Source organism: Schistocerca cancellata, chromosome 5, assembly GCF_023864275.1.
Source record: "Schistocerca cancellata isolate TAMUIC-IGC-003103 chromosome 5, iqSchCanc2.1, whole genome shotgun sequence".
NCBI classification, from domain to species: Eukaryota; Metazoa; Arthropoda; class Insecta; order Orthoptera; family Acrididae; genus Schistocerca; species Schistocerca cancellata.
The window spans coordinates 649,108,616-649,120,733 of NC_064630.1; the positions used below are offsets into that span (position 1 = coordinate 649,108,616).

Consider the following 12,118-nt stretch of genomic DNA (forward strand, 5'->3'; position numbering starts at 1 on the left):
TACTCACAGACAGACATCGTGGCACAGTACCTCATGTGCTCACAAGAGCCAGACAGTAATTTTCCAAGTCTATGCATCCCTCCCTGTGACGCAAAATAGTGGGGCCAAGTAACATTTTTATTAGGCGTGTCATCTCGCAAGCCAGAGGAAAGAATTAACTCATCACAAATGTCGAAAGATAACCATTATTTATGACATGTGAGGGTATTGTATCTTCACAGAAGGATGGGATACCATCAAACTTCATCACGGCTTTATTATGGGTGACATTCGAACACTGAGGTCAGTGCTGGCCTTCCATGTGCCACCAGGTCAATGGTGTACATTCAGAGCTTCGATGCAGATAAAACCACTGCCATTAGAATCAACTGTCCTGAGGAAGAACGTATTCATGACAGGAGCCGCCACCCACTATCACGGATTGTAACTGTGGATAGACTGGCCACAGTGCGTGAAATCACTTGCCAATTAATTTCTGTACAACAACAATCTTTGAGCAGCTATACTATCCAAAGACACCAACTCGCTGTGGGTACAGAAGCCACGTGTACCTCTGCTCGCTGCAGCACTTTATATCAGAGATTTTCTGTCTTATTCCATACACAGTGGAAGACTGTCTATATTCCTGAGTACACACCATAATCGCCCTTTCATTAATCTTATGATCATCAAATGAGATGTATGATGGTCACAGCAGAACTGTTGCATGGTCATCCTAGTATCCTGACTCTCTACATTTATTCAGTGGAGTTTTGCAAGGAAACTGCCACCTTTGTTTCAAAGACCCCATTTAAAATTCATAAGCATTTATGTTATTTATTTATGTAACCTGATCTGATCAATGTCTTCAAGCTCGCTCTTACAGTGACAGAACAGTGAACAGAAATAGCAGAAAAACCGTTTTAAAAATAAAATACTAAATTTGGAAGGCTTTCAAAGCAGAAGAAATAAAAAATCGGGAACAACATGGACAGAAGAAAGGAAGAGACTTCATGGAGAGAAAATGAGGGAATACTGGAAAAACAGGGACTGGGGTTTCGCACATACAGTATTTCTTTTTACATCATAGTAACCTAAGAATAACAATACTTTAAGATGACAGTAAACCAGTATCAATAGAATTAAAAATGTTTTTAATGTATCTAGAGACAATGTAAATAAATAATATGGATAAGAATTAATGCAAGCAGTAGTACTACTACTGCTGCTGCTACTGCTAATAATAATAATAATAATAATAATAATAATAATAACAGTGAACAGAAATAGCAGAAAAACCGTTTTAAAAATAAAATACTAAATTTGGAAGGCTTTCAAAGCAGAAGAAATAAAAAATCGGGAACAACATGGACAGAAGAAAGGAAGAGACTTCATGGAGAGAAAATGAGGGAATACTGGAAAAACAGGAAATAACAACAAAGGGAGAAGAGGGACTGCATTTTTTAACGTGATCCTAGTTGGTCAATACGATTGCAAGAAAAGAAAGTGAACAATGTTTAGATCTGTAAACACTTGCAATCAAAAAATAGACACTGACAGATAAAATTTTCGATGTTAAATTTATGGGAGAACCTCAGATCCATTCAAAATCAAAACTGGTGAGACAAAGAGAGCCGCTGTCTCCATTACTTCTCTAATGTGTGCTTGAGAAAGTGATACAAGAATGGAGCAAACAGAAAACATTTCTCAAAATTGAACAGCCGGTTACTTTTGGTAGACGAAAATTATCTATAAATTGCTTAGCATTTGTAGGCAATTTAGTAATATTAACGTGCGGCATTTGATCAGTCGAACATCAAACTGAACTCTTGAAAGAAATTACGGAAATGGTCCGCCTCCAGATATGTTTCGAAAAAAATGAGTACCTATTAAATGCGCAAACGAAGTTGACACTCGGCGTGCTAGCTGATGGGAGCGGCTGTATATGGGAAATGCCTTTGCAGTCGCTCTCATCAGCCACCGCGCCGAGTGTCAACTTCGTTTGTGCGTACAGTACATGAAATACTGCAAAATTGGATGAGTTCCACAATTTAAATATCTTGGTGAAACCATACAGGAAAATGGAACTGAAACAGAAGCAAACAATATTTTATGCCAAAAACTGGAAACTGCATACTACTTACCTAAAATATCTACAAGAAGGGTAATGAGTGTTGATAAGGAAAAAGTTAGACAATATTGTTGCTTCAGTAAGTATATTATTAGCTGTCTTTTGAAGCAGAAGATGTTATTCAGTTGCCTGACATAATGAGAGAGGTAATTCCAATGTCAGCTTCCTGCTACTGAAAAGGACTTCGAGAACACGCCTGATTGGTGGACTGGGACAGAGAGTATTTCGCTCTGATGCTATGTTGTTAAGACAAGAGCTTTAAAGTCGAGGAGAGATGTGAGGGAAAATGTACACTGATAAGACAATACAGGAGTCAGTGTCTTTGGAAATCTCTTAGCTTATCTGCACTTAGCCGGGATAGCTGTGCATAAGATGGTGAAATATGATGAAAGAATCGAACGTCAAGTATACATTGAATGCTGGAGTTCATTACCGGTACCAGGAGCCATGAATTTTCCTGAGAAATACCTTGCAGGTTAATACTGCTGTAATCAACAATAGGAAATATAAGCGTTTGTAGGCTATTCTTTTTTAGGTCCAAAGAGAAGGACTTTATGTATTTTTGTATGGCATGGAGAGGTGACGATGCCTTCTTGCTCACTGCAGCTGTGTGCTTAGACCACTTTAGCTTTTCATCTGTTATTACGTTGTCATTCCGCTTCTATGTAGGGTCTATTCTTAGTACCGCCTGTGCTTTTTTATTGTACAGGCACATGCTAAGCAGCGACCATTACTTCCGCAGGTATGTACCAGTTGAGGTCGAAATCTACCACGAAGTTATAAACATTACTTTTATTATTTGCGATCATAAATTGTTTTAATTGCTTTAGAAAGAATGGGGCGACGTTTGAATAGTGATCAAATTTTGGAGTTACTATTAGCTAGTGAAGACTTAATTCATCGTTCACACCTTCTTTTCAAGATGCTGCCGAGTTCAGCGACAGTGAAAGAGAAATATCTGGCCTAGAAATGACAGGAAAATACACTGAGTTGACAAAAGTCATGGGATAACTCCTAAAATTTTTCGGACATCTTTTTTTGCCCAGTGTAGTGAAGTAGCTTGATGTAGCATGGATTCCACTAGTTGATGGAAGTTTCCTGAAGAAATATTGAGCCATGCTGCTTCTACAGCCGTCCATAATTGCGAAATTGAAGGATTTTGTGCACGAACTGGCCCCTCCGTTGTGTCCCTTGTCGGCCTATCTGGATGGCCAAATCAATAGCTCGAATTGTTTAGACTGTTCTTCAAACCAGTCATGAACAATTGTGGCCCGGTGACATGGTGCATTGTCATCCACAGTAATTCCATCATTACTTAGGAACATGAAGTCCATGAATGGCTGAACATAAGCATTTCCATTCAATGACCGGTTCAATTGGACCAGAGGACCCAGTCCACCCCATGTAAACACAGCCCATGCTGTTATGGAGCCGCCACCAGCTTGCACAGAGCCTTGGGTCCATGGCTTCGTGGGGTATGCACCAACTTGAACCTGACCTTTAGCTTGTATCATCTGAATTCAGGACTCATCTGACCACACTACAGTTTTATAGCCATCTGAGGTCCAACCAATATGGTCACGAACCCAGGAAAGGCGCTGCAGTCGATGTCGTGCTTCCAACAAAGGCAGTCGCGTCGGTCGTCTGCTGCCATAGCTCACTAACGCCAAATTTCGCCGCACTGTCCTAACGGAAACATTCACCATACGTGCCACACTGATTTCTGCGGTTCTTTCATGCAGTGTTGATTGTTAACACTGACAACTCTAGGCAAACCACCGCTGCTCTCCGTCGTTAAGTGAACGCTATTGGCCTCTGCTTTCTCCTTGGCGAGTGGTAATGCCTGAAATTTAGTATACTCGGCACACTCTTGATACCATGAATTTCAGAATACTGAATTCCGCAAAGATATTGGAAATGGAATGCTGCATGCGTCAAGCTTCAGCTACCATTTCGCGTTCAAAGTCTGTTAACTCCCGTTGTGTGGCCACAATCATGTCGGCCACTGTTTTACATGAATCACCTGAGTACAAATGGCGACCCCGCCAATACACTTCCCTTTTCTACTTTGAGTGTGCGGTACTATCCCCAGCTGTATACGTGCATATCAGTATCCCATGACTTGTCACCTTAGTGTAGAGGACGATGAAGTGGCGAAGGAGAATGTCCGTGAAGAATATGAAGAACAGTAAAACAATCTGGCCATTCTTAAGGAGAAAATTGTGATTAGCGAAAGTAAGTTCTATCATTTAGAGTAGGATGCTTTTTGTTGGGTGGATACTTTTCGTTGTCTTTCTTGATCGGTTCATGTATCTATTGTCATTTTTTTAAATTGAAAGTCACTATTTATTTTCTCTTTATAGTTTTCTTAATTGGTCATTATTTCATCTCAGGACATGTTTCTAAACATTCTTATACACTCATGCTTAGAAAAAACAGAACACTTTGAACGACTGGAGATACGACGTTCATATTCACAGGGCACGTACATTAGTATGTTCTGTAGAAATTATTAGCATCTGAAAGAAGTCGGCCTGCGGTTTCAACGTCAACATCGATGTCGCGGTGGAACACCACCTCCTGGTAAAATGTGCCTATGGCTCTCACTGTCGCTGTAAACCGAAGTGTGACTTGAGCAGACGTGCAGGATGCCTCGCAGACGAATGCGCGAACTGTACTGTCAAATCAGTGAGTTTGAAACAGGACGCATTATTGGCATGAGAGGATGTCATGCAACCATCTGGGAAACTGCCACTCGTGTGGGACGAAGTGTTTCGGCAGTGCAACGGGCGTGTGCAGAATGGTTCACGGAGGGCCGCAGAACACGACGAGATGTGTCAGGATGCACCAGCCGGACTAACCCCGGAGAAGATCGACACCTCATTCGAATGGCATTGCAGGACAGATCTGCATCCTTCTCGGCTCTGGCGCAATAGTGGAACAGTGTAACACATCGGACACTATCAGGGGTGCCAGTGCGTCACTGTTTATTACGGCACTGGTTACGTGCGCGTCGTCCACTTCTCCGCCTACCTTTGACGAATGTGCAGAAACATGCTAGACGGCAATGGTGTATGGAACGACGTCATTTGGAATAGGAATAACATCAGATAGCGTCTCTCGACGAATCCAGGTTCTGTTTGTTTGAAAATGATGGCCGCCTTTTCGTTCACCGCAGACATGGGGAGTGGCATCACGGTGACTGCATTCGCACAAGATGTACAGCGCCAACTCAAGGCCTTATGGTGTGGGGTGCTATTGGGCACAACCACAAATCACAAACGGTGTGTATGCAGGGCATTGTGACCAGTGTGACCTACGTGAATGACATACTGTCAGATGTAGCCAAACCCTTTCCGCACAACACCCCAGACGCCATTTTTTACCAAAACAGTGCTACATGAACACGTAACTTCTTGGTGCCACAGGATGTCAGCCTTTTGCCTTGGCCCATCAGATCACCAGACTTGTCTCCAATCAAAAATGTGTGGGATATGATGAAATGACGGGTGCAGTGCTGTGACCCAATGCTAACCACCACAGATGAACTTTGGAACCAGGTGAATGCAGCATGAATGGCTATACCACAGGATGCCATTCGCGCGTTATGCGCGTCGATGCCATCATGCATAGAAAAAGTTATCGGGACCATGGCGGACCCTATGCCTACTAGGTAACAGGACACATGCTGAACCGAGGTGACTGAAATGCTAATAATTTCTGCAGAAAACACTATTGTATATGTCCTGTGAATATGAACATCCTACCTCTAGTCGCTCAAGGTGCTCTGTTTTTAACAACAGTTTAGAGAACCGTAGAAATAAATGAGTTTCAAGTGGCATTTGTTTTTGGAGTCGAAAACTGCCCCATGAAGTTACTGACGTTAGTCTAAACAGCGAGTGTAGTTAAGGATCAAAGGTAGTAGGGATTCCCTATATTTCGCACTAATGACCCTAGAATGACCAACCAGGACAGCTTGGGTTTTAGATGTATTGAGCTTTCGCTCTATACTCTAAGCCTAATTTGATAGTGCACACAGGTCAGAATTGAAATTCTCGATAGCTGTCTTCAGGTTTATTGGCTCTGCACTTAGATACAACTGGAGGTAATCAACAAACATGCGATGTTTACAGTAAAACGAGAATGATGACTTATCACTGACATTCAATAAATGAAGCATAGTACTTAATACCGAACCCTTGGGGACGTCTGATATTACTTGTCTCCGTTACGATTTGATGGTGCCGGACACGACGAATTGCTGGCGAGATGTCAGCTATGCACGAAACCGTTGCACTGCACTTTGAGAGAAATTCAGCCTGTTAAGTTTGGCAAGTAAAATATCGGAGTCGACAGCGCCAATGGCTTTGCTAAAGTGTAAGACGTTCATAATAGTCACCTCTTGTCTCTCCATGGGAAGCTTCAGGTCAGCTTTTACTTTTATTAAAGGAGGTATTGTGCTGTGATTTTTGCTGAAAGTCGATCGGTATTTGTCCAGTAGGCTGTTTGTAGATGAGTACGTCGATAGCTGATCGTCGACTGTATACTGTAAGGCCTCGGACAGTGCCGGAAGAGTGAGGGTAGTTCGGTTATCAGAGGATGCTGTTGCAATGCAGCATAACAGTTCTCGTTTCCAGACCTCAGGGAAAATACTTATCGTTAAGAAATGGTTCAAGGTATCTTTTATTGTGAGCAGTAGTGTGTCAATGATAAGTTCCATCATTTGGGCGGTGATGCCATTGTGTCTAGAACATTCGCTTATGACATACGGCATTATATTCTGTGGCGACCCTCTCCATTCACAAAGAGCAGTTTTGGCTCTGGAAATGGCAGTTCGAGCAATATCTGTTGTAAGTTCTTGTTGTGAATTTTGTTCAGAGAACCTAAAGAAATACACAAAAACGACAGTAACTTCAACTAGAAAGAGGCCAGCCTCAAAGTGAACAGATCCTGGATTCCCATGCTGCAGCGCAGGTAGAAAAGGGCAGAACCAACGCGGTAATGGTCATTGTAAAGCCCTCGGACATTGCCGCCAGGCACATAATTTCTGCGGTAGCGAGCTCGACTCTAGTCCGCCACCAGCAATGGAGGGTGAAGCTTTGACAGTGCCAGCCATTTGTGCTGGTGAAGCGTGTAATGGTCGCCTGGTCGTAGATATAGCTAATTGCTATAATCACACTATTTCACTCCCATTTACGGAGCTTGTTAGCACTTGATGTTAGGTTGGCGCCATTAAAATGCATTGCGTTGTAGTAATCGCTGCTACTTGCTGGATCGCTGCTGTCTCTCGATGCTGATGCTGGCTCTACATCTGGTTGTCTAGGGTTAAAAACATGAGGTCCCGTGTTTTTTATGTGCTTTTGATGATAAAGAACGAGCGAAACCAACAAATATGTAAACTTCAAATATTTATTACTCTGGTGGCCATCTTAATTCCACTGTCCACCAAAGACCATGACTCAACACAAAGTAGTACTTCCGTTACATGTTCTTTGCATTGTTGATCCACCTCAAACAATAACACACAAACACACTTTACCAAAGTGACATTCCGACTGCCTCTCGACCCTTCTTGCTGCTCGTATTTATAACATTGTCAAAGAACTACTAAAAAGAGATATAGTTTATAAGTCACATGTACATCTGTTATCATAATTTGTGCAGAAAAGTTATTAATTTGCATCGAGTGACATAATTTAACATGTTATTAAAATGACAAACAGATTTGTTGACTTGACAGAATAATTCTTTGTTACAAAAAGGCCGTTTTTAGAAGTTTGTCAATTGACTTCTCTAATTTGCATAAATAAGTAAATAACATGAATTATTAAGAATTACATTGGTTTTCGTCTAAAATAGGATTGCTTACGTGAATACTGAGTGAAAACGCTCCTAGTGAACAAATAGGTTTCACTGGGTGATTTTTATTTAAGGAGATCCAAAATACCTAAGTTGGCCACTATTTTTCGTACTTCATATTAATTATTTAAGATGAACTTAGTGTTTTTATATGATGACATTTGCTGTATCAGTGATCAAGTGATATAAACTTTTGTGTGGGTCAGTTATTCAGTATAATTTAATGGGTTGACTGTTTATGCAGACATGTTATGCAATCATTGTTAACATGCACAATAACTTTTCTATAATCATAAATACTCGTTAAACTGGTTGAATTTGGAGGGTATCGCATATTTCGGTACAGTAAAGCCTTAAATATGTTCCGTTACAAGCGTCAGAAAAATCATCAAACAAACGTGGTCTGAAGAACTCGGGACAAAAGCCAACAGGTAGTTTGTCAACATGCGCTTTTTCACAAGAATTAGCAGCCTTCACTTAATGTGGTACTACATAGAAATCCAATCTGCGTTTGGATCGCACTTCCTTGACCCCTGTGCAGAAAGGTGTGCAGTATTCTGCTATATCCAATTTCAGTAAGCTGCCACAAGAATTAAAAAATCTTGGTCGTCGTCCTTGCACTTTCAGGTCTAAACTGAAGAAGTTCCTCATGAGTCACTCCATCTGTTCTGTCAGGAAGTTCATGGAAAAAACTTAAGCAAACTACTGTGTTATATTGTTGAAAATACGTATATACTCAGCACCTTGTTGCGTACATAGCATTCGTGTGAATTATATTTAATTTGTTATTCATTTTTCTGACGTTAATTTCGTGACCATGGAGATTTGCTCTTTAATTAAGTCTTGCGGAATTAGAAGGGTAAAATAAAAAGGAATACATGATGATATGATATGTATGATGGATTTTTAACGATATTTCCAGACTCCATCAAGACAAAATTTTTTGTTTTTCCCCAAGGTGTAAACAGTAAGTGCATGATTCATTTGTAGTTCACTTCGTTTGTGAGTAATGTGAAGTACTGTTCAGTTCCTCGACTGGGACGAAGGGATCAGCTGCGGCTTTTACTTTGCGTATACCAAGACCACGTTGGTTTTCCCATAGGACAGCTGATCTGTGTCGTGTTGATTAACGAATGGGCATGCCTGAGTTTAAAATTTCTCATAGCTTGTTTGAGTCTGTTCCACTTCTGTCCGTAAGCAATATGATCTTCAGCTGTAATCCTGCTTATCGCGAGCTGTCGCCTTAACAACTATGGCTACTTGGGCATGCCTCGAGGACCGACCCAACGTCCCTATGTCCGTAATTGTCCACTTCCTGCAGTTGCTGTGAATACCTGTATGTAGGTTTGAATCTGTTCTCGAGACGTGCTTGGCTAGCTGAAGTAGTTAAAGCCGTCGACAGACGGGAAGAGTTAGCTAATGTTGACCTGGCCCTCTTCGAGTTTTGTAACGCCACTTCTTACTATGTCAAGTTGAGGGGCCATTTCGTCACGTGAATCAGAAAGAAGTTCTGCGGTATTTGGGCGAAGTGTCACGTAAGGTAGAACCAGTAGGAAGGAAGAACGTTCGTTACGTCACAAGCAGAAAGATTAAGGTCCCCAGAAAGCAAGACACCATGTTGCAGTTGTTTTCAGTAGAAGCCCGTATTCGGTGTTTTTTATGTTGTAGCTTACACCCCATGGATGTATACTGTTTTTAAGCACCAGCATATTGAATGTCTTGAGAACAAAACGTTACTGGTACGATTTGTTGTAATAAAACGATGTGAACGTCTTATTGGTGGTTAAAGAATTTTCGTATTTAGTTATTATCGCTTTATAACTCGTGTGTTAACAGAGTACTTCGCTTTAGCGCAACGGCACATTAAAGATTGATGAAAAATGTGCAGTTTTTGCTAGGAGTTGTTTTAGTTAAATGTAAATTAATACATTTCGCACATCACAGCCTATAGAAGAGTACAAGATAAAATATACAAAGCTGCTCATAACAAAGCTACAGTCTAGCGTAGTGGGTGCAGGTATAATGTTTTGGAACAGAAGTTTGTTTGGTATAAGGCTCCAGCCCTGTTGCATCCAATTTTTTTCTATCTTCGCGTTTTCGAAAAGGTTGTAGGGATTTTTCGCGTAATTAACAGAAATAATATCTGTAATCCTTGATTTTATGTAAATATAAGTGGAAGGAGTGAATTTGGTCGATTTGATGTTGTTTAGTTAGCTGTTATCCTTATTCGTTGGACTTCTTTCCTTTTTGTCTTCTTAGGTATTCAGGGATACCGAGTGTTTTATTTATGTATACCACGGTCAGAACATCAAGACTAGCATATGGACAAGGGAGGGAATGTGACTTTTAATACAGCCAATGGAATTTCACACGCATCCATCTTCGTGATCAAACTGTACTGTTTGCGAGCAAAATACAGGCGACAACCGCCACTGGAGAGGGCTGAGAGAGCAAAATTACGGTAACCAGATCGTCCTGTGTGCCAACAGCGCAGTGTCTTGTGACGTTGTTATACCATCTGCATGCATGGCAACGTTTCTGCCTCGTCCTGTTTGTTGATGGCTTAAAGCAACCACTCATGATAAGTTCGAGATCTGGCTTTGAGTCTTGGATTTGCACGTATTTTCATGTGTTGCTAGTAAATGGTACCACCAGATGTATAAATGTATACATTTCATGTATTTAATACAGCTGTAGATCGTTAGTAGTGTATGTTCCCTCAGAACTGCATGCATGTCTGAAGGACATTTGCACAAACTACAAAGGTGCTGTAGAATACAGCTAGTCAATAACTCTGATGTGATAGTGCCGCGACCTACCATCTTGCAGATGACATCACACAAGGCTTACAGCCAACTTAAAGACAATTAGAGCAAAATTGCAGATACTTTTAGAGTTTTCATAGTGGTTGAGAATGAAATACGATGCTGAAGTTTCTTCTGATGTCTAGGAAGAATGTTCACCTGCATCTACTGTCGCAAGACTGTGTCTGCGAATGAAACACACTGTATTTCAGTTGAGTCAATTTTGCTGAATTCATGACCTATACCAACGATATCAGTTACTTTGGAGACTTTAGTATCACGAAGCAGCCGTTTTTAACAGTACTTAATGACATGAAGTTTGTCTATCACTGTATCAATAGCACTAACCTACATATTTTCAAATGATAGCACAGTACTGTGAACAGTCTTATAATTTGATAACTGCAGTTGTTTTGTCCAGGAAAGAATTGCATTGCAAAGTGGAGAATTTTCTTGATGGACCTACGTACTATTAAATAGAAGGTGCTAAACTGTAGTAGGTTGCATGTTAATGTGACGGTGACAGTACCTGACAAGCGTCCTTCTTCTCGTAGTAGGTGCACAGCATGTTATCCTTGATATGATCGCCGATGGACGACTTGCGGCAGAAGTCGTTGGAGATGACGCGGACCTCGGCTGCGAGGAGGAAGCGCGACAGTGGCTTGTCTTGCCCGACACGGCCCCAGCCTGCCACGATCGCGAGCTGGTCTGCGTAGTCCGTCTCCACTGTGGGCACACATGGCGTCGAAGTGTCAGAAGAATTTGGCGGCGTCTGCTTGGACATTCTCAGCCATTGTGAACGTCCAAGTGTGTGGTCAGAACTCAAAAGTCTTTCAGTAGCCCTACGCTGAATGTGCCTGGGGAGCAGTGACAAAAGGACTTCAACAGCGTCCAATTTTGCGTCAACTCCTGAGGCTCATATGGGCTGTCGTTTATAAAACTGGTATGCGTCACACCCGAGTTTCAAGTCACAACGAACTAACTAAAAAAAGAATAGATGATAGTAACGTTGAGAAACATGTAGTTACCTGTTTATAAGAGATACTGTAAGTGGTGGCCATGGGCATCCAGGCATCGCTGATTTCGCTTGATGACGTTACCAGCCACACGCTGTAATTCAGCAAGTGTGATTTCTCTAGTAACGTTCTGCTTAAGATCGTCTATTGTGCGAAGATTGTCAGCACACACTTTGCTTTTTATTATGCCCCATTAACAAAAATCACAAAAAGTTACACTGCTGGCCACTAAAATTCCTACACCACGAATATGGCGTGCTACAGACGCGAAATTTAACCGACAGGAAGAAGATGCTGTGATACGCAGATGATTAGCTTTTCAGAGCATT

The 12,118-nt window shown here is 41.4% G+C and overlaps 1 protein-coding gene across 1 annotated transcript in view; it reads right to left on the minus strand.

Annotated features, from left to right (window-relative positions):
- The window catches only part of LOC126188740 (trypsin-7-like), a 100,390-nt gene that overhangs the window by 20,838 nt on the left and 67,434 nt on the right, over window positions 1-12,118 (minus strand). The window contains exon 5 of the mRNA XM_049930348.1: window positions 11,303-11,499. Within this exon, the coding sequence (XP_049786305.1) occupies window positions 11,303-11,499 (197 nt within the window). The remainder of the gene's footprint in view (window positions 1-11,302; window positions 11,500-12,118) is intronic.